Source organism: Equus asinus, chromosome 25 (assembly GCF_041296235.1).
Source record: "Equus asinus isolate D_3611 breed Donkey chromosome 25, EquAss-T2T_v2, whole genome shotgun sequence".
Classification (NCBI taxonomy): Eukaryota; Metazoa; Chordata; class Mammalia; order Perissodactyla; family Equidae; genus Equus; species Equus asinus.
Window position 1 is genome coordinate 28,800,998 of NC_091814.1, and position 26,072 is coordinate 28,827,069.

A 26,072-nucleotide genomic window follows, 5' to 3' on the forward strand; every position below is an offset into this window, starting at 1 on the left:
GCCAAGTCTCATCTGACTATAGATTCTTGGAGGGGAGGGACTACGGCTTGCTTACCACTTCCACTGATGACCAATTTCTCGCCCTTTCAATACATGCTTTGTGATAATGGACAGAATTCCTTTAAGTATGTCTCCTTTACAATAAGAGGTTGTTCCAACTTCTTTGTATAATGGAAGGACATTGCAAGAGGAAAGGGATTTTCTTGCTGGTTGTGGCTGCTGCAGTGGATCAGCAGTGTGGGTATCAGGACATCCAGTGGCGCTCTGTCCCAGCCATGTACCTAGAATACACAGTCCCTCAGAGACCTTGCATTCCCAGCCTGGCCTGGTGATCACGTTCCCACAGCCCTCCCCCAAAAGATTCTGAGTGTTCCAGGCCTGCCATCCACAGTGATGCCCCAACTCCCTCTGTGTGCCCACCCGCCAGCTGCAGTTCTCCTGTGCCTGGCCCATGAGGGTCGCTTCCTATTTGCCCTGCATCTGAGGAGCAGCTCTGAACTAGGCAACCCAGTGAGCTTCTATGCCATCCAGTGGCTGCAACACACCTTCCACAGCGAGATCTGAACCCCAGCCTGCGGAGGGGTCCCTCCTCCAACTTCGGCCTTCCTTGTGTACTCTCCTGCAGTCCTAGAAGACTCTTAAAAGCACTCTTTATATCTTAAAGGTACTGTTTTGTTACAGCTTAGTAGTTCTTTATAATCTCCTGTTAAATTATAGTGTGAGTTCTGTCTCCCAATTGGACCCAGACTGTTCAACCACTGTTTCCTCAGTGTCCAACACAAAGAACAACAATACACATCAGCTCTCCATGCATCCTTTCCTCCCTTCCCCTGGTAGCCCCGAACAATTTCTCTCTGACTTGATCAAAATCAGTGTGGCTCAATGCGGAGGGCCAAAACCGGAACGCACTTTCCCTAATTTCTAATCATCTCACCAGCTGCTTGGACATTAATTAATGACATTTCTGGGGCCTGGCTGGAAACCCTATGAGGACTTTACCTGGTCTGACCATTTATACTCAAGGCTGGAGAATTACTTCCAGTCTGGCTCCTGAAGATTTCAGGTCGATTAATTTACACCTTCTGGTTAAAAAAAAGGATTTTTGTTTGTCTGTCAGTCTGATCTCCAGTAAAAGGAACATAAATCTCCTAGGGGCTGATTTAGTCAAATGCGTTAATTCCATCAGCTCCCAATAAGACTAAGGTAGAAGACACCAAGGCAGGGAAACCGAAGTTCAAGAGCACAGTGTCTTCTATAATGGCATAGCTACTCCAGTGCTAGTCAACCTTTTTTTTTTAAATATAAGCATGCCCTTTAAATCAGAAAGGGAAAAATAAGCATGTCAGCTAAAGAAGTAAAATCCAAAATAAGGAAAAGTAAAAACATGAAGTCATCATTTTCTAGGCCTAGCCCTGTTCTATTAAATAGCTTCATCAGTGACTTGGATGAAAATATTCTTATTGAAGTTCCACTTAACAGAAAACTAAGAGGGACAGCTAGCCTACTAGAACCTAGTGTGATGGTTTCACCGAGGTCAACTCAGCTACGCTAGGACTATGTATCCCAGCATTCCCTTCCCTGGAGGGGTGCAGTTTCGGACTGCTCACAAGAGAAATCTGTGGGAGATTTGGGAGGTGGGAATGAAGCAGCAGCTATTATGCTCCGAAGGTCAGCATTGGTTAGAGGCGGGAAGGGATGGACAAGGAAGGGCCAGTGAGTTGCAATTTGTCCTTTCTCTTCTGTGCTCCGTATCCGGTTCTCCATAACTGTCAGTCCTGCTGAGGGGCAGCAAACCCAGGCCTATGATCAGAAGTTTCCATGCACACACAAAGGCAGCAGCCATGAAGAGTCAACAGCCTTCCATAGACATCTGCGCCCATCCCCTCTGCAGCTCCTACTATCCTGCAAATGTGGATGCGGATGCACCCATCATCCTGCAAACTCTGACTTACGGCCCACACCAGGGTTGACTAATGACTTTTCTGATCTATTTTGAACCTTGTACATCCCAACTTCTACCACAATTGTATAGGTCTAAATCCTATAAGAAATTTCTTATGCCATTAACATTCATAGTTGCCTCCTTCCCTGATTGAACCCTGATTCACAAGAATTCAAAACCTCTGAATAGTAGGCTCAAATGAATAATATCTAATTTAACATTGACATACGTAAAGTCCTGTATTTAGGCTAAAAAATAAAACCAGAAAAATAAGGAATGAGTAAAATATCTAGATGAAAAGCAATTGCTGTGAATATCTTAAGGATTCTAGATAATAAACCCACCATGACTTAGGACCTAACACAGTTTATTAAACAAATAGCAAACTGTAGCATGATCTAATTCTTAAAAAGATGAACGCAAAACTCTATGTTGCGAGGGTAAAATTGTGTTTCTATATTTTACACTGATAAGATAGCATCTGGGATACTGTGTTAAATTCTAACATATTTTAAGAGGAAACATTGTGTTCTGAAATTAGGAAATCTAGAAAAAATATAACGAAGAATTGCTTCAGGAACTTGAGAGAAATAAGATCTACATATTTGTCGCTCCAGAGAAGAGAGTTAGGATAAATGGACAAAAATTGCATATTTGTCTTCACTTAGTGAAGAACTCTGTAATAGCAAATCCTTTCAGAGAGACAGAAGCATCCTGTAATGGAGGGGAAACTGGATGAGATGTTCACCATGGGGCTTTTCACCTCTTAAAATTTCATGATTTTAGAGGTTACCGAAGGCTCAGGGAGGGGAAGAAGGAGTCTGCTTACTGCACACAGTTACCTGTCTAGAGTGATGTCAAAGTTTTGGAAACAGATAATGGCAATGGTTGCACAGCACTGTGAATGTAATTAATGCCACTGATCTGTACACTTAAAAATAGTTAGAACAGTAAATTTTATTTTATATATATTTCACCACAATTTTAAAAAGCAACGATGATTCTGTTATTCTATGTGAGAGATGCAGAAGATTTAAATTTAAAATCTGTCCTAATAAAAACTAAAAACCTCATTACTGATGCAGTAAAGGCATTTCTTTTGAGTAAGAAGAGAGTATTTTCCCATAAAGGAGTTTCCCTAAAGTGACCGCTGCAGTAATCCAGTGTTTCATACAAGCCACAGGCAATGGGATTCTTCAGCAGCGCTACCGAATCAAACTGAGTGGTCCCTTAAGGGCAGAAAAATAATTGTACCCATTTGTAAATGTTACCATATTATCATGATGATAAACGTTCTTATTGATGATAGAAGAGGACACACACAGTTCAGAAAAAAGTCCTCTTTCATCTACCCATAGCATGTAGATATACAAATTCACACACACACAGACCAAATTTAATCCATGAGAAAAGAAGTAGTACCAGGGAGACTGGAGCAACACTGGCTAAACTTATTCCCTTTGTTGATAAATGCAGCTTGCTGAATCTTCAGAGATTAAGAAGATATCTGCAAGACATCTACAGCCAGAAAGCCTGCTGTGTGGGGTTATTTTGGGGGTAGAGGGAGTTGCCCAAAGAAAAATTCACTTTAGAATTTAAAATCTCTTTGATGCCCAACCTCCCCCCGCCGTTAGAAACCATATCCTGGGGCCGGCCCAGTGGCATAGTGGTTAAGTTTGCGTGCTCTGCTTCAGCAGCCTGGGGTTCATGGGCGCAGACCTAGCACTGCTTATCAAGCCATGCTATGGCAGCATCCCACATAAAGTAGAGGAAGATTAGCATAGACATTAGCTAAGTGACAATCTTCCTTACAGGAAAAAAGAAAAAAGAAAACCATACCTCTTCTTAAAAGTGAATGAATGAAAAAAGATATCGCATACTGATACCAATTGAAAGAAATCTCTGAAAAAGAAAAACAAAGTTGGAAGACTAAGACTGCCTGATTTCAAGAATTATTATTAAGCTACAGTAATCAAGACACTGTGGTACCAGTGTCAAGATAGACAGTGACGAATGGGACAGAATAAAGAGTCCTGAAATAGATCATACAGATATGGATAACAGATTTTTGACAAAGGTGCAAAGGTTCTTCAGCGGAGAGAGAACAGTCTTTTCAAGATTCATGTGCAAAAAAAAAGAACTTTGAGCTATCCCTCTTATCACATAAAAAATTGAATCAAAATAGATCTTACACCTAAATGTGAAGCCTAAAACTATGACACTTCCAGAAGTGAACAAGAAGAAAATCTTTGTGACCTTGAGTTAGGCAAAGATTTCTTAGATATGACACCAAAAGCACAATCCATAAAATTAAAAAAACGGTAATTTGGACTTCATCAAAATTTAAAACTTCTGCTCTTCCAAAGACATTAAGAAAAAAGACAAGCCAGACATGGAGAAAATATTTGCAAAACATATACCTGATAAAGGACATGTATCCAAAATATATAAAGAACTCTCAAAATTCAATAAGAAAACAAAACAGCCCAATTAAAAATGGGCTACAGATTTGAACAGAAACTTCACAAAAGATGTACAAATGGCATATAAGATGAAAAGAATGCTCAACATCATTAGTTAGTTATTAGGAAAATGCAAATTAAAACCACAACGAGATACTAACATACATCTATTTTGTTGTTAGTGTCATGGAGTCAACTCTGACTCCTAGTGACCCTGCATACAGCAGGGCAGAACCCTGCCCGGTCTTTTTGCACCATCTTCTCATCTTCCAGCACTATATCAAACAGTGTACCACTGCTATTCATACAGTTTTCATAAACGATTTTTTCGGAAGTGGGTGGCCTGGTCCTTCTTCCTAGTCCATCTTAGTCTGGAAACTCTGCTGAAACCTGTCCACCATGGGTGATCCTGCTGCTATTTAAAGTACAGGTGGCATAGCTTTCAGCATCAGAGCAACAAGCAGCTGCCACAGTATGACAACCGACAGGACTGTCTCCTACAAGGAAATAAACCCGGGCCTCGGCAGTGGTGGTCTAGCTTAACCACTAGACCACCAGGGCTGGCTACATACCTTTTTGAAGGGCTAAAATTAAAAAGACTGATGATACTAGATGTTGGCAAAGATGTAAAGGAACTGGAACTCTCAAACACTAGTAGTGGTACAACCACTTTGGAAAACAGTTTGGCAGTTTTGTAAAAAGTTAAACATACACCTACCATATAGTCAGTCATCCTACTCCTGGATATTTACCAAAGAAAAATGAAAGCTCATGTCCATACAAAGACGTGGAAATGACTTCGAAGCTTTCATTGTAATATCCAAAAACTGGAAACCACCAAAATGTACATCAACCTGGGAATGGCTATTCAAATTGTTATACTCATACAATGGAATACTATTCAGGAACAAAAAGAAATAAGCTATTGATACACGCAATGCCAAGGAATGAATCTTAAAAGAATTACGCTGAACGAAAGAAGCCAGGCCAAAAAAAACGTTATACTGTATGATTCTATTTCTACAAAATTCAAGAAAGCAGAAACTCATCAATAATAAGAGAAGGGAGATCAGTAGTTGCCTGGGGCTGTGGGAGGCATGAGGGAGGGAGACGGAGCAGGGCGATGTGAGGAAAAGACTACAGCTGGGCACAGGGAAACTTTCAGGGGTGACATCTGCTCATCATCTTGATTGAGGTGATGGTTTTAGAAGTGTATACATATGTCAAAACTTACCAAATTACTCACTTTAAATATGGTCTACTTTTGTACGTCAATTATGCCTCAATAGAGCTGTTATAGAAAAATAAATAAAATCAACAGCTTGCTTGGTATATGTTAAAACTTGGGAGAAAGTCCTTCCTTTCCACCAGGAAAAGGTCAGATTCAGATTCATAACCAGAGGTCGCTTTTGTACATATGTGATGCCACTGTAAAAAACAAAACCAGAAAACTGAGAAACTCTTTTGTTTTTCTTTTTCTTCTCCCCAAAGCCCCCCGGTACATAGTTGTATATTTTAGTTGTGAGTCCTTCTAGTTGTGGCATGTGGGACGCCGCCTCAGCATGTTGACGAGCGGTGCTAGGTCCACACCCAGGATCCAAACCGGCAAAACCCTGGGCTGCTGCATCAGAGTACAGGAACTTAACCATTCAGCCACGGGGCTAAAAACTCTTAATTTTACTACATGCAAATGATAAGGGTTGGTCCAGTCACATCCTTCAAGCTCAGTTCTGATGCAATCTGCTTCCTGAAGCCTTTCCTTATCACTCAAGTAGAAAGTGATGATTCCCTCCTGTGAGTCACCATAACACTTACGTTAATTTTCAGATATTAATTCAATACATTTATCCATCCACCCATCACACATTTATTAAATGCCTCATATAGCCAGACACAGGCTCGGCACTAGAAATACAAGTGAGTTGGGCATACTTCTTCCCCTCAAGAGCGTCAGAGTCTAGTGACAAAAAAACTGACTTTTTTTTAAAGTAATGGTAATACACTATAACAACAATTTCAACCAAGATTAAAAAGTTCAACAGGAACACAGAGGAAGAAATTCCTTTTGTCAGACACACTGTCTTGTACCACAGTGATTTTTCTAGGACTCCATTTCCCTACTAGACAAAAACTCCCTGAGAACAAGGGACCATGACTAACTCATTTTAGTCATCTACTAAATTCCCTAGCACATACCTGGCCATGAGTATGTTACTATGTGTATTTGTTTGAATGAATGGAAATTCCATTTCAAAGGCATCTCCTCTTTGACTAGAAGGTAGGGCCACCATGCTGCCAGCTGCTCAGTTAAGTCCCAGCCCTGATCCATTTTGTCACCCAAGGCAAGTAATGTGAGAGGAGACAAAATCAAAACTTAAATCTCAGTTCCCCAAATCCCAAAAGCATAGGCGACACCCATTCTCCCATTGAAGAAAACAGGAAGGGGGTAGGGTAGGGCTTGATCAGCAGAGATGCAGGACAGAAGAATGACGCCAGTGACTCAAAGTCCTGCCATGGGTCCCAGGAGGGCCCTGGCCTTCTGTATGGCCCAAGCTATGGGGCATTTCTCTGGCACATGGATGGAGGTCATCTAATCTCTACAGGAATCATACCAGTCTCATTGTGAAAACAGTTTCTGGGGCTTCTATTGGTGACTTTCTCCTTTCCCAGATGATCACAAACCCTTTACCACACTCAATTTCTGAAGGGGCAGAAAGGTGGAACAGACAACAACCGTGGGAAATCATAAGCATAGGGTGATGGAAAAACCCAGCTCTCTCTCTCTCTGACCAACATATAGCAACTATGAAATTTCAGTTAAGACAAAACTAACACAAAATGAAAAGGTTTCAAATTACAACTGAAAGATTTGGATTAAACTCCAAGCAGAAATCCTTCATAGTTCCCTTAGTGCAATTGAGCATAGGAATTTTCCTTTCAATCCTAAAGATAAAGTAGATTTGCTTCTTATACTTACATCTACAGAAACAACACGTCTCAGAAGAGAGAAGTAGTAGAAATTTATTTTAATATGTCTCGATCCACCAGCCCGACAGATGGCTCCAGGAGACGACAGGTGGGCCCTGTGGCTCAGGGACCCTCCCCAGCATGGCACTGGACTCTTACCTGTAGATAGGGTCCTGCATCACCAGCATCTTGCTCTCATCCCATGTCCACTCCTTTTTCTGCAATAAAAAAAGCTGTAAATGAATAAGTTAGGCTTGTCCTCCGCTACAGAACCAGGGCACACGTTGAGTGACTAATGCTTATGCAAACACATGCCTTTGCTCCCGGTCTGACTTGTTCCCTCTAAGAGGCCTAGAGTTGATTGCTCCAAAAGGACAAGTGGAAAATGTCATGTCTGGTCTGATCAGTTTCCTTCAAGCACTTTAGGAGAGTATCTCTCTAGGGAGCAGAGGGTAGATAGGAGCCAAGGCAGCCTCAGGGGACCACAGGCCGACAATAAATTAGGATTTCACGGAGAAATCGCCAAGAAACAAACAGATTATACATTACTCCAGAGAAGTAGGAGAAGCAAGAGGAACAAAGGGAAAAGGGGGCAAAGAGGCTGTGAATGATGCTGTCAAATGCACAAGAAATGCAGACCCCTTCCTCTCTCCCTTAATAGGTAGGGGAAGCCTGGACACAAGCCTGGCAAGTTAACTAGTATATCTGCAGTTACCCACAAGAGGATATTCACTCTGGCTGTGAACCTAACTACTGTGAACACAGAGGAGACCCCTGAGCAGCTGGGGATGAAGACAGGAATGGGAATGAAGGGTGGGGAGAGAGAGAATTCAAGGGCAGTACTGGAGACGCCAGATGCTCGATCAAGTGAGTAGCACCCCAATGTGTTGGGGAAGCAATGGGATCAGCAGCTACCACATGCCCTCAGGTCCCACCCACAGGTGCAGGGACAGAGAATCCTGCTTCACCTTCACTGGCCTTGTCACAGAGGCAGTGCTGTCCAGGACAACTGGGGAAAAACACACTCATCTCGCCATGAAGGAGAGAATAGGGGTGTGGGGTGCTCGTTATCAGCAGGGCTGAAACTCCCATCTCGGTGGGGACGGTGGGGCACCTTGTTATAGGAGCCTGGTAAGGGGGAAGTCTAGGCTCCCCACTCAGCCTGTGCTGGCCTGGGTGGGAGTGGGGGCCAGTTTTCCTGTGTGTTTGGCTGGAAGAGAGTGGTTATTGTCAATAATTTTTCTGCCTTGCTAGGCTTCCCCTGTCCTCCTCCTCTGGCCTGACAGAGAGCAGGCTTTCATTGGGACATCTATAGCGCTCCCTCTGCCGTATCTGGGTTGCTGCCTCCTTCAGCTCCAAGTCTGGGATATATGAGGTGAAAAGAACACCCAGGGAACTCACAGTTACGTGATTCCTTGGGTCCCCAGCCAGTCTGCCTTCTTCCACCTCTCGGAATCTTATGTTTCTTTTATAGATAACGGCCAGGGTTGTTCAATTGTACATTAGCAGGAGGAATAGGGAAAATGCATCTATCCCACCTTCCCAAAAACGAAAGTCTGGTTTGTACATTTTTTTAAACTCCAGATGCCAGGGCTCTACCTCTTTGGAGTCACTCATACAATCGGTCTAAGGTGAGGCCCGGTAACCTGCAGCTTTAACAAACACTTCAGGTGATTCTGATGAGACCCTAGGGTTGAGAGCCACTGTTCTACACCAAAGAAAGGTTCAGCTGAAACCCCCAACAGGAGGATCTCTTTCCCACACAGCATCCTCCTCTGGAGTCTCAGGCCTGGCACAGGGGGGTGGGGATGGAGGTCCCCTGACCCTCTAAAGACAGTCAACTGAGTACGATCCATTTACCACTGTCCCTGGCCAGGGCCCACTCTCAGTGTTAGTCAATAAATGGCTGCTATGAATGAAACACTTGGAGGGGTAACAGCGGAGGATGCTCTGCTCCTGGGGGAATTGAGCCTCAGTTTTCCCATCTTCTTATTATGAGGAAAGTCTGCTCATAAGAGTCCTTGCTGCTTTGCTGTGATTTTCACAGTTAACAGCAGAGAAAGTAACTCAGGGCACCAAAAAGGCCATGAAACCGAGAAGCTGCCACATCCCTGGCCCCTTTCTGAGGAAAGCAGACTAGAAAAGGGTTCTTTCTGAGTGTAGTTGATTTGGTTTATGCTGAGGGCACCTGATGACACCAACCTTGCTAAGCTGGCCTTGACTGACTGGGCTCAGGATCAGCACCTGGCTGTCCATGTGGGAGGTCAAGTGCCCCAGAGGGGCTGGCACAGATCTGCCCAATCGCTGAGCTCCAGGATGAAAAGACCCAATTCTACCCAATCAAATTCTACCTCTCTTTGGAGAATATCAAGTCCTAGACTGAGCCTAGGCCGAGCCCCAGGAATGGTAGGCGGTTTTTGTGACCAGCCATGCATCTCTCCACTCAACTGACGGCACCGCTGAGGAAGCAGCAGCATCACCTGTCAGCCCACGTCTCCTCCCAGCCTGGAAATAAGCCTCCGTTATCAGAGGTGATCTGGGCAAGACTCTTCCTGTAACTAATACATTCATCAAAAGGAAAGAATAATGAGGCAAAATAACACAGAACAACTATTTTCTTTCTCCGGAAGACCTGAATAGGAGGTTGGAGAGACCAGGCTCCCAGGGCCCCTTGTGTTAATTCAATGAGGATGAACAACAGAAGGGTCCGCAGCAGGCAGAAAATACTTTACTTTTAAATGAGGTACCAGCATCCGTATAGACTATCCTGACAATACCCAGAAACCACTTTTCAAGTATTTTCCTTTTCTGAAAATCCCATTAAAATCCAGCCCTGTCCCTTTAAAAGTCTCAGACTAATCCTTGGATGAGTCTATCAAATCTAAGAAGAGATCAGAAAATTATCATGATAAGTCAACGGGTTGGGGGGTAGAGGGGACTCACCAATGTTTCAGTTATTCAAGAACCTAAGGCGAATATGGTTGGAGCTTTTTAACCCAATCTCCTCACCGCCCGAATGATAATCCAAGAACTTTGGAACTAAAGGGTCTCCACTCTTCCTACCCACACACTCAATACCCTTCCTACCCCATCATCTTTCAAATAAGACCCTGAGCAGTGCAGTGTCTTGAGCAAGGTGCCCCCCTAGTTAATAGCCCAGTGAGACTGGAACCAAACTCCCTGATTTTCAGACAGGGCGGGGACTCTGGTCCAACTGAGAGTCAATGTAGTATCATGAACAGCTTAACTCAGAGGGAGGCTCCACGCGTCAACTCAAGAACAACTTCATCCTTCTTCTCTCTCTTGTTCTGAAATCCTTTCTCCTATCTCCTCTACTTTTCAAACGTCCTAGAGAAAAAAAGGAAACACCACAAACAAACCACCCCCTCTTCACTTTTCTGTGTAAAAATATTCTATGGAACAAATTTTAGGGAAAATATTTTTTCATGAGAAGGGAAACGGGGAAAAAAACTAACAATCTAGCTTTACGGGATTATAAATCAAAGTTGGCTTCAACCATAGGATACGAGATGTATTACAGAGCGATAATTACCGTCAAACTCAGTTTAACTGTCTTCAGAAAACACACACAGCTCCAAGTTATACCTGAAGTCAGGTTTTTTTTAAATGCTTGAAAATAAGGGCTTGGAGTCTTGGTAGCTGCATGAGGAAAATTCCAGTTTTGTTACCTGCTATCCTGAATTGGCTGTGGTCTCCAAGATATGCCAAGACATTTCAAGTCCAGATGGGAGCAGGAAGGAGGAGGTGGGGGAGAGGACAGGAAAGAAGGAGGGACGCTTCCCTAAGGCTGTCAGCACCTCCCTGAGCGCCTTCTAGGGAAAGAGTGCCCTTCGCAGGCGTATTTACTGCACACAGCCCAGGAGGACCAGCAGGACTGAGAGAGGCTGCTCTTCCGCCTCCATCAACCTCAAGGCCAGGCTCGGGCAGGGCCTCACCGGCACCACTGGGAGCACTAGCGCTAACAACAGTGGCAGCAATGAGGCCACGAAGCTAAGAGCTCAGGGAGACAAAGATTTTCCTCCTCACTAGGCTCCAGAAATATAAAGGAATGGGGGAAAAAATGTGAGTGGGGAGGGATTGCCTGGTGGAGCAGACTGATGCCCCAGGGGCAAATGCAAGGCATTCTGCCCTACCCCAACTCTGTATGTGTATACGTATAACTCCCTTCTCTGAATTCTTGTCCGCTTTGTGCCTGCTAAGGACACTCATGGCATTGCTGAGCCTTTTAGAAAGCCTCTGAACTAGAGTTTATTGACTCGTCTCTCTCCCCCACCAGTATTCCCTCTCCCCTTCTTTTTCTTCTCTATGAATTCCTTACTCCAAGGTAATTCAAAAAGTCAATGAGATATAGAGTAGCTTAACTTGGAAGGCTCTGCTTCCTAAATTGGCTAGTCAAAATTTTCTGGAGAAAGGAAGATGCGGTCACAAGAATGTATCCTACAGACCTCCAATTATAGGGAGTTTAACCAACCAAGAGCTCCAGCTGCTGCATTCTGAAATCCATCACTGTGTTTGCGCAGGGGCCTGGCTTCCCATAGGCTATTCCCAGCCAATGACAGAGTGTGCGGGGATACTAAGGCAGACTCATTCCCAGGAGACTCAGGAATTCTCCAAAGATGACTTTGGCTTCAGAACTCCCTGACGGCCTTGCCAAACCTTTCTCGGGCCGCACTGCAGTCTAAGAGACTTTCACCCAACCTTGCTTCCTTCCTTCCTCTCTCCTTCACTTGGAGGCAGACCCACTCTGAAGTCTGACAGCTATCCCAGCCTTTCCCAGATGCCTCCCCATTTTCTCCCACAGGCATTTAATCCTGTCTTGGCATTTGCTTCTCGAAGGACCTAGAATAACATAGAAAGTGAGAAGCTGAGAAAGGAAAGATATAGGGAAGTCATCTCTAAGCTGCTTCATTTTTTATTCTCACAAGAAATTTCCCAGTTGACAGGGGAAAAAAGTCCTTTCTTCCACTTAAGAATGTTTATATAATGCTTCCTTTACACTATCAAAATTGATCTCAACCTTAAAGATAAACATTGAGGCTCAGAGGAGTTAATTTACTTATCCCCACGGCCACCAAGTCCAGTGGTAATTAAAATCCAACTCATCTACCTCTAGACCCCACGTCCTCTTTGCTCCTCTGGGTGATGAATCAGATTTTCACTCTCCACTGCCGGGAAGCTCTTGACTTTTGACAGAGGGAGGGGGTAAAGCGGGGGTGCGGGAGTATGCTTTTTATAAGACCACTGAATGGGGTAAGCACATCCTTGATACAGGGCCCTGCTCTTTCCTTTATCTAATGAGTGCAGATGTCAAGTCCTCCATGGAAAGTTACAGCCATTTTGTGATTTGAAAATCTCCTGGCAGGGAACATTACCCAAGGAATTCGTTCAGAGGTAAGTCTGCCTGGAACAGTGCCAAGAACAGAAAACAGAGTCAGGGATAATTACCACAGTGATCCACCTCCTTTTGGAACCTAGAAATGGATGTGGCGTCTTTGAAGCCCTTCCCTAGGAACCCAAAGTGGAGGAAGAATTTGCATTGACATTTTTGCCTATCCCTACTGGAAATTACCAGTAGGTACATCACAAAGTCTGCCAGCTTCACCGTTACTCATGTTCCAGGCAGCAATGGTGACTTCTCAAAAATTAAAAATAAAAAAGCCTTGCAAAGGCCATATTAACTTGGCTTGACAAGTTCACCACGCTTCCAGATAGAATAGGATTAGCCTGAAAACATAGCTATCACCCACCTTCAGGGACAACTTATGGATAAAGAAAACACATTTCACAATTGAAGTGCTAGTAAATCCTCACACAGTGCACGCAATTCCTACAATGCCTATCTTAAAACTAGCAGAAAATAAAGAAGGCCTAGAAACATAACATAGTAGAAAGAAGACTGGACTAAGTTTAGCCCTGGCTCTGTCAGTAACTACCTGGGTGGCCTCAGGGCAGTCACTGGGCCTCTCCTGTCCTCTGTCACCATATCTAATCACTTAGGGGATCAGAGTAGATCATTTCTAAACTTTTTCCTAAATTTTGGTTCTATAATTCTAAGTGTCTCCTTTTCTTACCCAATTAGATCTGAGTTCTGTGTTTCCATAGTAACTAACACACTCTTCTTTGGGCAAGACAGTAGTTTACTTGCCGTGCGACGGCCCAGTGACAGTACAGGCTAGAAGTCAGAGACCTTGGATTAATTAATTAAGCATTTCTTATAAAGTAGCTTTTCTCTAAAGGAGCCTGAATAGATTCATACACATACATAGCAACACGGCAGTGGGAAGAACTCGCTTGGGATTTGAGCAAGACAGGCGTGGTTCAAACCTTGACTTCACCACTGATGGGACTTGAGTTCTTGGGCAGGTTGCTCAATCTTCTTTGCAAAACGAGCATAAGAATGGTACCCACCTCACAGGATGGTTGGGAGAATCTAGTAAGTGTACAGTGCATCAAACAAGGCCTGGCAAACGCCAGGTGCTCAGTATCAGTGCTAGCTATTTTTGTTAGCTGTCCTGGTTATCATCTCAGGGTATAATTACTTTCATCAGTCTGCTCCCTCTGGTCTTCTACATTCCCAAACAGGTGAAATAGGATTGAGAGAAGACACGGTCCCTGCCCCTAAATGCTCACAACCTATGGGAGAGAGATAAATAACTACAATGCAATTTTATAGGAGCTGTAATAGACCTATGTATGCATATAGCGCCATAAAAATAATTAATTTTGCTGGAAAAGGTCCATGACTAATAACCCTATGCATCCTACCCACTTCCTTGAACATGGTAGACGCACAATAAATATTTGTTAACGAGAATGATGAAGCCTTTCTAGAATGCTGCCTTAAGGGATCCCAACAAAGTTATTGGTTTATAAGAGAAACCACATGAAACTGAGGCCCTTTAGCTCCTTCAGTAGAACAATCCTTTGAATGAAGTTCAAGACTAATCTTTCTTATTCAGACATGCGCTCCCTAGCAAATGGTGCTATAGTGTGATTCCAGTATTATAATAAATAATCATTATTATATACACAGAAAAGATAATTACTTGGGCTTAGCAGGGAATTGAAGAAAATGCACTGATTGAGAGACATCAAAGTAAAGCCAATTATTTTAGTAGCTGCGTTCACACCACAAACACAACCTAAGATTCATAAGGAATTTGAGATTCATTATCTGCTGGCATCAGTTCAACATGGCAGCATTTTTAGACACTTGTTAATATAACCAAAAAGATGTCTTCTTACATCTCAGTGAGAGATGATCACAATATATTTGGCTACTGCCTACACTAGAATAAAGCACCTGAAGATCAGAGTCACTGAACAAGTCCTAAACATAATGCCACAGAGGTTAGCAATTTCCACTGAGGCCTTTCCATGCTTGGGAAAGGCTCTCATCCTTGTTTTTTTAAATGGGCAGACTGACAGGAGGAGAAAGAGGGAGAAGAATACGACAGCCAAAAGTAACAAACTAAACTACATATAATCTAATTGCTATTATTTCTTCCTGGTTTAATGACATTATCATACACAAATTGTGTTCATTCATCCAGCTAGCTAACAGGCACAATAAATGAAAACACACTGTATGTGACAGGTGCCCAGGTAAGTGCTGAGCTTAGGAAGATGGCCCTTGCCCTTAAAACACCCTCTGGAGAGCAGAGAATTCCTATCAACATGCTTCTTTCCCCAGCCAGGAGGCATTCACCAGTCAGGGACAGGCAGCGGAGGGAAAGGAGGCTCGGTGGCTACTTTGGGAAATGTTTGACCTCAGAGGATCCTGTCTTACCCTAGAGGATGTGGAGCCAACAACATACCAACCCATTTGGCCTCTGGGGTCTCCTTTTGAGACCAGTAGGTTCTCCAAGACCTGAATAAGTACAGGTGACACACACACACACACACACACACACACACACACACACACTGAAAAGCATGGTTCCAGAGCTGGCAGTTCAAGTTCTCACCTAATCCAACACTTCATTATCTAGTTGAAGCTCAGAGAGGCAAAATCACTTGCTCAGACCCACACAGCCGGAAGGGAAGACCCAGGACTAGAACCCAGGTCTCATCTCAGTCGAGGGCTCCTTCTGGCATGTGAGACTGACCCAGTGAAAATCAGTATGTCTGCAGGAGGAGGGGACTAGTCAACATTTTGACCAACTAGTGCAGCACAGGCACTAACTAATCAGTAGAGAACGGCAGGCTGCACGTGGTACTGGTGCCCATGGCTGACTATCAGCCAGGACCGTTTCTACACCTACAGCTACATGGCAAGAGTGCTGGTTCTTAACCTGACCAGGACAGCCATCACTGAAATCTGCCGACTGCTCCATTTCCTTGCGGACAAGTGTGGCTCTGCTCTCATCAACTCGCAATTCTATAAACAGAGAGAGACACACAGAGACAGCAAGAGACACAGAGAGAGAGACACAGAGAGAGAGGTGGTATCAGCACTCAGATACCAGAGGACAGTCACATGGGAACAAGATGACAAAGAGGGTGATTGCTGTTAATGTGCATTCATCTGTCAAGGCGGTGTAAAATGAAAGCTGTGATTAAAGGCATTATCCAAATCACAGCCCCGGCCCTGAAACGGACACCAGGCGTGGGTGGGGAAAACAAGACGGGAGGCTCCCCTTTCACAAGCCTGGCATGAGAAGAGTCAGATCTAGGAAAGACCTGTTAGATCACCTCTTTTCTGGGCCAGCTGGAGGGTGAACCAACACTGGAGATTAGCAGGGATGGAGTTTCAAAGTGAGTCACAAGGTCGCACGGACTCCCTGGGGAAGACGCTTCTCCAGCTCAGCTTTCATTTCCTTAATGGAAGGAGGCTGGCTTCTCTGCCAGGTGACACCTCAGCACACAGCTGTCCTTATGTGTTGTGTGATCTTGAGCAAAACACTTAGACTCTCTAACCTCAGTTTTTGACATGCAGAGTGGGCATTACACTGCACATGGTACACGATTCATGGGGGACAGATGGGAAATAGGACTGTCCCCTAAGGGCAAAACTATGAAGTCACCCCATAATGGATCAGATCAGAGGTGTACTAACCCAAAAGGGACAGAAGCAGCCCCAGGATAGCAGGCCTTGAAATCTAACCTATTCAAAAGGAAACAAAGATTATGTCGCTGAGAAGCACACTGGGGTGCTGGGGAGATGTAGGGATTGTCAGCCATGGAAGAAGAGATAGGGCTCAGAGAGTCAATGAGGCAAAGGCTGACTGAGTGTCCAACAAACTCCAGGGACAGCATGTGCCCAACAAGGCTACTTTGAACATCCAGTGGACCCATTTATTGTGGAGCCAGAGGCCAGGAAACATTCCTGTCACACAATTAGCTGACTTGCTCCATCTCTGTGCTCACACGACAACCTTCTAATATTCTGCCTTCTCACATCACTTGCCTCCGACAGACAAAAACGTGCTTGTCAGGCTAAAGTGGGGATCTGGTCTGGGACACCATTTCACGTCTCAAAGTGAATAAAGAAACTGGCAGTCTAGCTTATACATCAGGCTCTTTTGGGCTTTGTCAGTGTGAGTTAGCATCCTAAGGCTCATAGCTTCCAAATTGATGAGTCGGGGTTTCAGACTCTGAAAGGCTGACAGCTCAGCTGCTGGTGAGGGAGCAATTCAGTGAGGAAACTGTTTGGCTGTTTCCTGAGGTGACTGGGTGCCATGAATGCTGACCAAGTGAAGCGTCCACAAAATTTTCCTAGCAGGACTGATGAAGAGATGAGTGATAATGGGCGTGAAAGCATCTTGGAACCTGGAAAATGCCCACAAATCTCAATGATTTTATCAGTTGGTACAGGACAGCACTGAGCTGCCAGTCTCCCCTCACGTGAAGGGCTGAGTAAAGCTATCTGACACATGTGACAAAAGCCAAGCTGGGATTCTGTCTGGCTCCCTGAATCATGAGCCTGGGTTGCACGGGCCCATCTTTTTTCTCTGAGGATCTCTCTTGCTTTTCCATTTACTGTCATCATCCATAATTTCTTTAACTGGGGCCCAGGGACTTCATCTACCTGACAGGCCTCAGCTTGCTTCAGCAGCTCTCCTGCTCAGAAACTCCTGAGGGAATAATATTCTAAAGATTGTCCCATGGCTAACCACTGTGTGCATGCACGCAAGGTGGGGGAGGGGTGGAAAAGATACCTCAGGGTAAGAACAAGATGGGGACCATGGTCCCCACAGCGGAGGCTTATAAAGTCAAAGATATTTAATAAGCAATTACAAATTCCCTACAATGTGAATTTTGAAGGAGTTAGTTCTTTATAAACAGTATACCATATTCTATGTTTTTCCTAATACTTTCAACTTCATAGCCATGAAACACTTTCTAGACCATCCCTAAAGATATTTAGGGAACGTAAGAGAACAAGTTTTGGTTTAATATAGGGGAGACCTTGGTAAATGCCCAGCCGTCCAGAGATAAAATGGGCTACCTTAGGAAGCAGTCACGTCCCCACCACTGGTGGTGTCCAATCATGCACTGGGTAAGGTCTTTTGCAAGGAGGATACAGAGAAGATTTAAACCCTTGAATTAACAAGACAACTACCCCTCAACATCCCTCTCAACCACTTGATGCTCCAAGTTTATGTTGTCTACTATATGTGTTTCTCTTTGCCTTCCAGAACCCCTAGACTCAAGGTCTGCCGTGAGTCCCATCTGAATTAAGAGCATCTTAGTTTTGGAACCAAAGGCAGCTCAAGAGGTCTATATATTACTATGTGATGGTGCTACCATCAATAAGTATAAAACAAAGTCATCATAAATAAAAAAGGCATCAGCAGAGTCAAGAAACAAATTTAAAAAAAAGACTCTCCTCACATATCCTCAACCAACCAACCTCTTTTCCATTTCTTTTTGGAAACATACACTCCATCCTCTGTCCATTATGCAAATATAGCCTTTCCCAAGGGTTAACATCAGTTTCCCCCAACACATAAAATTAACACCAAACAGCCAAGTGTTTAAACAACATATGCTCACTTGCTTGTCTCCCCCCAACTCAGAGGAATGCCCACACTATGGATCAGTACCACCCGCCCCCCCCCAACCCACCCCCGCCTTGGCCATGCCCCAGCCTTCCCACACACTGAACAGCAGCAGTGCCTGGTTCTCAAGGGACTATTTAAATAGATGGGCTGTAACAGGACAGAGGAACACGCAATGGGGCTGGATGCCACCTCAGGTGGGACCGAGGGTTGTTCCTGCAACAGAAGGGGCAGCTGTTGAGGGAACCTCCTCTTGTCCACTCCCCTGCCGAACCCTGTTACTTGTCATCACTTGAACTTAAAGTACTTCCCAAGATCAAGACTCAAAGGTAAAGGTATCAAAGTAGGGGAGAGGCTGAATGCAGGGATGATAGGAGATGACCCTGTCACCCATAGGACACCAGAACTGATTGAGCCAATCGGCTCACTAGGCCATTGGCTCTGCCTCACTCTCTGCTCCAGCTGCAGCCTCTCAACACTGCTGCTGGTCAAAGCAGACCACCTCACCAGATAAAGAAAGGATTCTGTCCAGACAGTGGCCTAGAAGGAAAAGGCATCCCACACCTAGCTTCCCCACTTCCCTCTTCACCCCTGTTTCAGGTTCAGAACCACTTACCTTCTTTTTCTTCTTCAGAATCACTTTCACTCCATCCACTGAAACCATGATGCTCACTTTCTTCTTCTTGATATTCTTGGCTTTAAACTCATACTGCAAGGGAAAAGAGAACAGAGAAGCTCATTCCAATTAGATCAGTGCATCTGCACGGCTCCAGCTAGTTCATGACCTGGAAAAGAGGGCCACAGACGAGTCTAGGAAGCTGGTACAGTTCCTGGGGACATGGAGCACCTCAGGGGACAATAACAGCAGGTGGATGTCTGTAGGCAGGGGATCATGCAATCTTTGGATTGGAACAGGGACTCTGAATGATCATCAGTTTCACCAGTGAGCCATCAGGTAGGACCATAGGAAAGGACCTAACCCACCCTAATAAGATAAAAATGGAGTCTACTTTGAAAATCTCATCAGAAATCCAGAACCCTCCCTTAATAACTCCTTCTGGCCATTTAATGACTTTGTCAGGCAAGTTTTCCTTGTGTCTACCCAAACACTGCTAAAACTCTATTTGATCCTCAATAAAGATTAAGAAAATTTGGCACCAGTCTTCGATGAGGGTTTTTTAATATACTAAAAGTATGAATTCTAAGTTATTCTCTACAAGTTCAATTGCCAAATTCCTTTATCTGTAGGTCAGTCTCCAAGTCTGCCCACAGCTCTGTTAGCCTGAAGGTTTTGGAGACAGAATATTCCAGAAAGGATGTGACCAATGACAGTTATAAGGTAGGGCATTACCTCACAACTCTTATATTCTAAACTCCTATCTGCAATCCTGAACAGGGCTGCTTCAACCATAGTCCTACACTGCTGATGACTTCTGGCCTCCACCTCGATCTCAGATATTCTTTTATTTGTTCATTCATAGCCATTTCTTATGTTTGTAAAGATAGTCATAACTAGCAGTATAATTCTACATTTTCCTCACTGAATTTCATTCTGAGCACTTATCCAGTTTATTAAAACCATTTTCCTCTGGTCTTCATCCCTGTGTCACCACCTAACAAACTTACCTGTTGAGCTCTCTAATCAATCATCTGGGCTACAGATTAAAAAGTAGTAATACAGGACTCAGAGCCAAGACCTCCACTCCAACCCACAGGCCCTCTTCTCTGGGACCTTTCATTCTCAAGACCTTCTCCCACCATACCACCATACCCTCATACCCCCATACCAAGCTCGGGTAGAGGCATCCAGCTCCTTGCCTGTGCATCTAAACTCTAATTATTTCTAGTTAGCATGTTGATAGAATTAAACCTAATCCATCCTAAAGACACAAAAACATAACCTACTTTGAAAATCTCATCAGAAATCCAGAACCTTCCCTTGGCCATGCCTTTTAATACTCTGATTTTAAGAACTCAACTCAGAGCCTCCTACCCTGTCTACATTCCATCCTTTCCACTAAGATCTCAACTGATCTTACTCTGCTGCACAGAGCCACGCTGATGCCTCTTGGCTGCCTGCTTCTTAGAGACAAGGACACGACCCAGCTAACTGAAGTAAAATATTTTTCTTTATAACATCAGGGCAGGCTCTGGTTTACAGCCGATCTGAGTTTCCAGGTGATGGCAACATACGTCACCCCGAGCCTGTGGTCACTTTGCCCAACCTACCAATCGCTCTACCCTGTCAACTACCTGCCCTTTTTGCCAAGGGCGACTAAAAGAAAAGCAAACCAGAACAGCAGACACAGGAGAAAGAGAAGAAAATTCAACCTCAGACTCTGCTTCAGAGTCTGGAAACCCAAAGCCAATTAAAAGTAACAGAAAAGGAGAGTGAGCGCATCTGACAGACGGGAGGAGGCGCATTGTTAGTACTGGAGTCTGGCTCACGGGACCTCAGTCATGTACCAAATTCCTCTCTAGGTTAGGGGCCGTGAGCGGGTGCAGGCTCAGGTTGGGTCTGATTGGCATGCACTTCAGACATGCTGCAATCCGCAGTGGGTCCTGACTGCAGCATTCTGCTCAGGTGCACGGCTGGATGAATTGAAATCACCCCCGGCTGGGAGAGCCGGCAGAAGAACCTGCAAGTCGGCCGACTTTGGCCTGATGCCGACTGGGAGTGGTGAACCGGCCACACTTCCTGACCACACCTGCATTTTCCTCCGCTCACAGGGGCTTTCAGTAAACACAACCTTTCAGCTGTGCCCCCCTGGGAGACAAGTCACTAAAATCAGGGCTGCTCCTGCTAGTCAAAGGAGTGCAGAGGGGTGCGTTTTGATGAACTCAGGTGGGAGCTAAGAGCCTAAGAGTCCCAGAAACACTCAGAGGTGGACAAAATGTGTCCTAGACAGGTCAATCCTCGACTTTCATTGTCTTTGGTCTCTTCCAGTAGGTTACTCTCACAAGGCCCACATACTTCCTTCCTCCCCTCTTCTAGCAACAAAATCCAAGCAGCAAATATGAAGTACCCAGCTCTGCAAGGCACTATGTCATTCTCCCAAACCTAGTTTTAGAGAGCATACTGCCTGCTAAGACTCAGATAATCTGGTATTTCCAGAAGAATCTTGTAACTGACCATCTCTCTCTCTCTTGTTTGGTCTACCTCCTCCAGTTGGTTTCACTGTCTCTGGAACCTTTTTTAAATCAAGATCCTCCCCCCACCCCACACAAAAGGCTGGCAAGAGGTGCCCAGCCAACTCCTCGCCTGCATATCTGAAACCTTATCTATTTCTATAGTTCATGTTTGACAACCGTGGCCATGCCTTTAATACTGTGATCTTAAGAACTCAAAATGCAACTAAACTTTCTCTTTGGAACTGGAAAACAGCCTCTAATTCAATCGCCATGCACATATTTCCAGACGGTTCTTATAGGGTCTGTGGGCACAGTGACTACATGGAAAAGTATGACCAATGACTGCATTAGAATCTCAGGGACAGTGACAACACAGGTGTTTCTCCTCACAACAGCTGGTGGAATGCTCTGGAGTGCTTCAAAATGAAGAGGGGCAAGAGAGGCATGAAAAAGGCCCCCAGGCCCCGTTATAGCTGCCAGTACTGCCTGAGTGCTGTTTATAAGGGCTCTTGGGTTGGACATACTCTGTATCTACTCCACCTGCCTGGTGGCCAGATGTCCCCAACCCTTTCCAACAGAAGAATAAGGACAGAAATTGCAGTTCTGTTGCAAACTATGGAAATGAAATCAAGTATCCGAAAATGTTTAAACATTTATTATCATTAAACCATTTGTTTATATGGTAATTACACTTCACTTGGACAACCATGTTGTTGTGCTCATTGAGGGGAGAGAAAACGGATTTGGAGACAGGGGAGATAATGGGAGCGACCAGGAGAACAGAGAGAAGGGACTTGCGGGGACAAGCCCGTCCTTTTCCTCCAGACTGTGCTGCAGCGGGCTCAGGAGGAAGCATCTGTGTTCCACAGCACAGGAATCTAGTCTGTTCAGGCTGTGCCAGGGGCTGAAGAACAAACAGGACTGCTGGTGCCACCGTCTGTGGCTCAGGCCAGCCTCCCACAAGGCCCATGCCAGCTCTGGGGTCTGTGCCAAGAGGCCTGGCTCTTCCCCCAATGTGGCCAGACTGACCTGATACATTCACTTTGCTAGCCAGAGCCCCACCAGCAAGGACAGATTAAGCCTTCCAGGACCTGACCTTTTAGAGAACAAAATAATACAAGTCCTGGAAAACTAACCACTGACTAGAAAGGCCGAGGTACAGTGGCTGTGGCTGGGGTTCATAAACAGAGCCTTGGGACCCTGTATTGGAATAGCATCCTGGAACTTAGTGTGCTGTGCCAACCAGCAAGGCCCACATCAGGAGGCTGAGTAGACAGAGGGGCTCAGATCCAGCAGGAACCAGGACTACACACCCAATGAGCAACATGAGTAAGAACATTGGCTGGAAGTGAGGGGGCCACTGACAGAACAGTATCTCCTGACCCCCCAGTACTTCCTTGTCCTCGACTCATGGAACTGCCTCCTAATCCCATATGTCTCAGTCCCAGCCACTGGGTCTGCAAGAGGAGGAAGCAAGAGGTCTGCAACAGCTGAGTGCATTTAATGAAGGGACTAGACCAGTCCTGGGCTCGAGGCTGTGCTGCAGAAATAGAATAGAATGACTTTCTTAGGAATCAGGGAGAAGGGTTAGGACTATCCTCCCCGTCCCCCACTCCCACCCCCACTTGATCTATTTTCCCGAGAATGTCTAGCACCCTGAAGAATCCCTGGATTCTTTACAGGAGGCTTGATTCCTCAGTCATCTCGGCTACAAACAGTCTGCCTAGTGATGCACTAACTCACCAGCTACACAGGAAGCTGGTCCTCGTTCTTCACCGTAACATTCATTTTGCCCAGCTCCTTCCCACCGTCCCCACAATGCTTACAGTTACGCGTTAACACGCTCAGAGGCGACTTCACCCAAGAGAGGAGATTCTGTTCGCGAAAGCAGACAGTGACGCTCTTGGGGGCAAGTTCTCAGCTTATATTCGGCCGTGTTCGCTACCTTTCTAGAATGAGCCTCATGGCTTTGCTTTCTGGGGATGATCACAGGAAATTTAAAACTGAACTCAGTTAGTGTCTTCGGGCATTTTAATCACATTCTGTCTGTGCTCTTGGTTTCATCAGCACGAACAAATCTCCAGAACAAAACTGCAAGCACTTCAGTCAAAGGCACTGGCATATCAAGGGTTTGCAAGAAGTTCTTTTGCACTTATCATTTGAAAGTTTAATAACTTAAGTAGTAAGATACAAGATCTGAGTACATCCATGTTCATAGCAGCATTATTCACAACAGCCAAAAGGTTGAGGCAATCCAAGCATCCACTGATGGAAAAATGGATAAACAAAATGTGGTATATACACACAATGGAATATTATTCAGCTGTAAAAAGGAAGGAAATTCTGACATATGTTACAACATGGATTAAATGTGAAGACATTATGCTAAGTGAAATAAGCCAGTCACAAAAGGACAAATATTGTGTGATTCCACTTATATGAGGTACCTAAGGGTAGTCAAATTCATAGAGACAAAGTAGAATGGTGGTTGCTAGGGGCTGGGGGGATGGGAAAATGAGGAGGTAGTGTTTAATGGGTAGAGAGTTTCAGTTTGGGAAGATGAAAAAGATCTGGAGATAGATGGTCATGATGGTTGCACAATGTGAACGTTGTACGTGAATGCCAGAGACCTGTACACTTAAGAATTGTTGAAACGGTAAACTTTATGTTATGTATATTTCACCACAATAAAAAGATACAAAATCTGAAAACATGGTATAACAAACACATTTCTGCTCACAACAAGGCCACTTTAATTCTGCTTGCAATAGTTATTTCTGTCACTCTCCCACATGCAAGTTAAACATGCCATGCTTCTCCATACTTCCATGTAATTGCGTTTGCTATTGCCTATGCCTAGAATGCCTTCCCCCCACCATCTGCTTGATGAATTCCTGCTTATTCTTGAAATATTTACTCAGTCTTCTCAACAGCAAAGCCTTGCAGGTCAACTCCCCCTTCCCATATCCTCCCACAGAGTTGCGCCATCAACTTGGTTACTACAGCAATACGCAAGCCTATATTATCACTCACCATTGATGGGTTGTTTATTTCCCACAAGGCAATGCCCCCCTTGAGAGCAAGAAATATGACATATATATTTGTACCCAAGAAAATAGCACCAGGACACAGGACAGTGATAAATGAATGTCAAATAAAATAATGAACACAGTTGACAGTGGTTATTCACAGAGCCTGAGAAAACATGACACTGTCCACAAGGGTAAAAGAATCTTCCAGAAGTTAATTAATTAACAACTTATTAAAACCTGGATTCTATTCCATGGGCATAAGGACTTTAAGAAGATCTGACTTAAATTCTTCCATACTCCACAACACACTGCTAAGGGCTTTACCTTCTGTTTGAGCCTTACTTAATTACATGGAATGATTTAGAGTGTCCGTTACTGGTCAAGGCTGATCTCAATCATCTTATAGCACAGTTAGAGGTAATGAATGGGGGGTGGTCATGCAGACGAACCTCTGGGCTACCTAGCTTCCCTAAGTTCCAGCTCCTGTTCCTATGGAGCCAGGATCTGGGGACAGGGTGCCCAAGAGCCACGGCAGTCCCTGACACTGTTGTGTAGCTCAGTGACTTGTACTGTTCATTCACGTGAAACCTCAGAAATGGGAGCAAGACAAAGACCAAAATTGGCACTGAATCCAAATTCTAGAATATCCAGGAGGCTTCTCGCAAATGCTAGGTAGAGACATTTAGTTCCTATCTATCATCCTCAAGGCCAGCATCACTTATGTTAGCAACAGATATACCACTAAAAGTTGGGTATAAATAAAATCTTTATACACTGCAAAATACATAATAGGAACTAGAGGAGGTACTTTTTAAAGAAAGGAATTTTCATTGCCATAGTAGCATAAATGCAGAACTTAAGTCTTTCCCTAGTTCTGTAGACTAGGAGATCTAAAACCCAAGTTTCAAATACTATTTGGGATACCTAATAAAAAGGCAGAATCGCAGACCCAGCCCTTAGAGATGCTCATTCAGCAGATCCGGAGGAGGGCCAGAGGCAGGAATTCTTTGGATGCAGGCAGTAACATAGATCACACTGTTCAGAAACAGTCCTCTAGGCCATAGAGCCATATTCCAAGAGCTCTCACATATTTTCCTTTCATCTAGAATTGCCTTAGAGGAAATCAATGTGTCTTGATCATATATGTCCTATCTTTTCTAGAAGTATAGATACTATTGTAACAATTAAAATACAGATTCTTATAAAAGAATCATTGCTATTGGCTGTCATCCATTTTGTAAATCAAAGGCTGCTAAAATTATAATTACTATGTTGGGAGAGAATTCTGCTGGGTGGTTGGTATCAAGTAGTTATATATTTTGTAACTCTGAAATATTTCATCAACAAAATTTTAGAGGAATCTTTGTGTTTGAAACATTTGGGGCCACAAATGTTGACCAAACATTTCATCTTATGGATGAAGAAGCCACTGCCCAAAAATGGTAAAAAAAAAAAAAAAAAAAAAAGTTCTCCAGGTTCGTTAAGCAGAAAACACAAGCCTGGAACCCACATC

The 26,072-nt window shown here is 44.3% G+C and overlaps 1 protein-coding gene across 10 annotated transcripts in view; it reads right to left on the reverse strand.

Moving 5' to 3' along the window:
* The window catches only part of LOC106823687 (carboxyl-terminal PDZ ligand of neuronal nitric oxide synthase protein), a 286,226-nt gene that overhangs the window by 73,535 nt on the left and 186,619 nt on the right, over positions 1-26,072 (reverse strand). For 6 of the 10 annotated variants that reach the window (XM_070497044.1, XM_070497042.1, XM_044757783.2 and 3 more), the window contains 2 exons: positions 19,012-19,104; positions 7,531-7,604 (listed from right to left, as the gene is read on the reverse strand). In XM_070497044.1, the coding sequence (XP_070353145.1) occupies positions 7,531-7,604; positions 19,012-19,104 (167 nt within the window). The remainder of the gene's footprint in view (positions 1-7,530; positions 7,605-19,011; positions 19,105-26,072) is intronic. The other 4 variants (XM_070497043.1, XM_070497046.1, XM_044757786.2 and 1 more) reach the window with 1 other exon arrangement.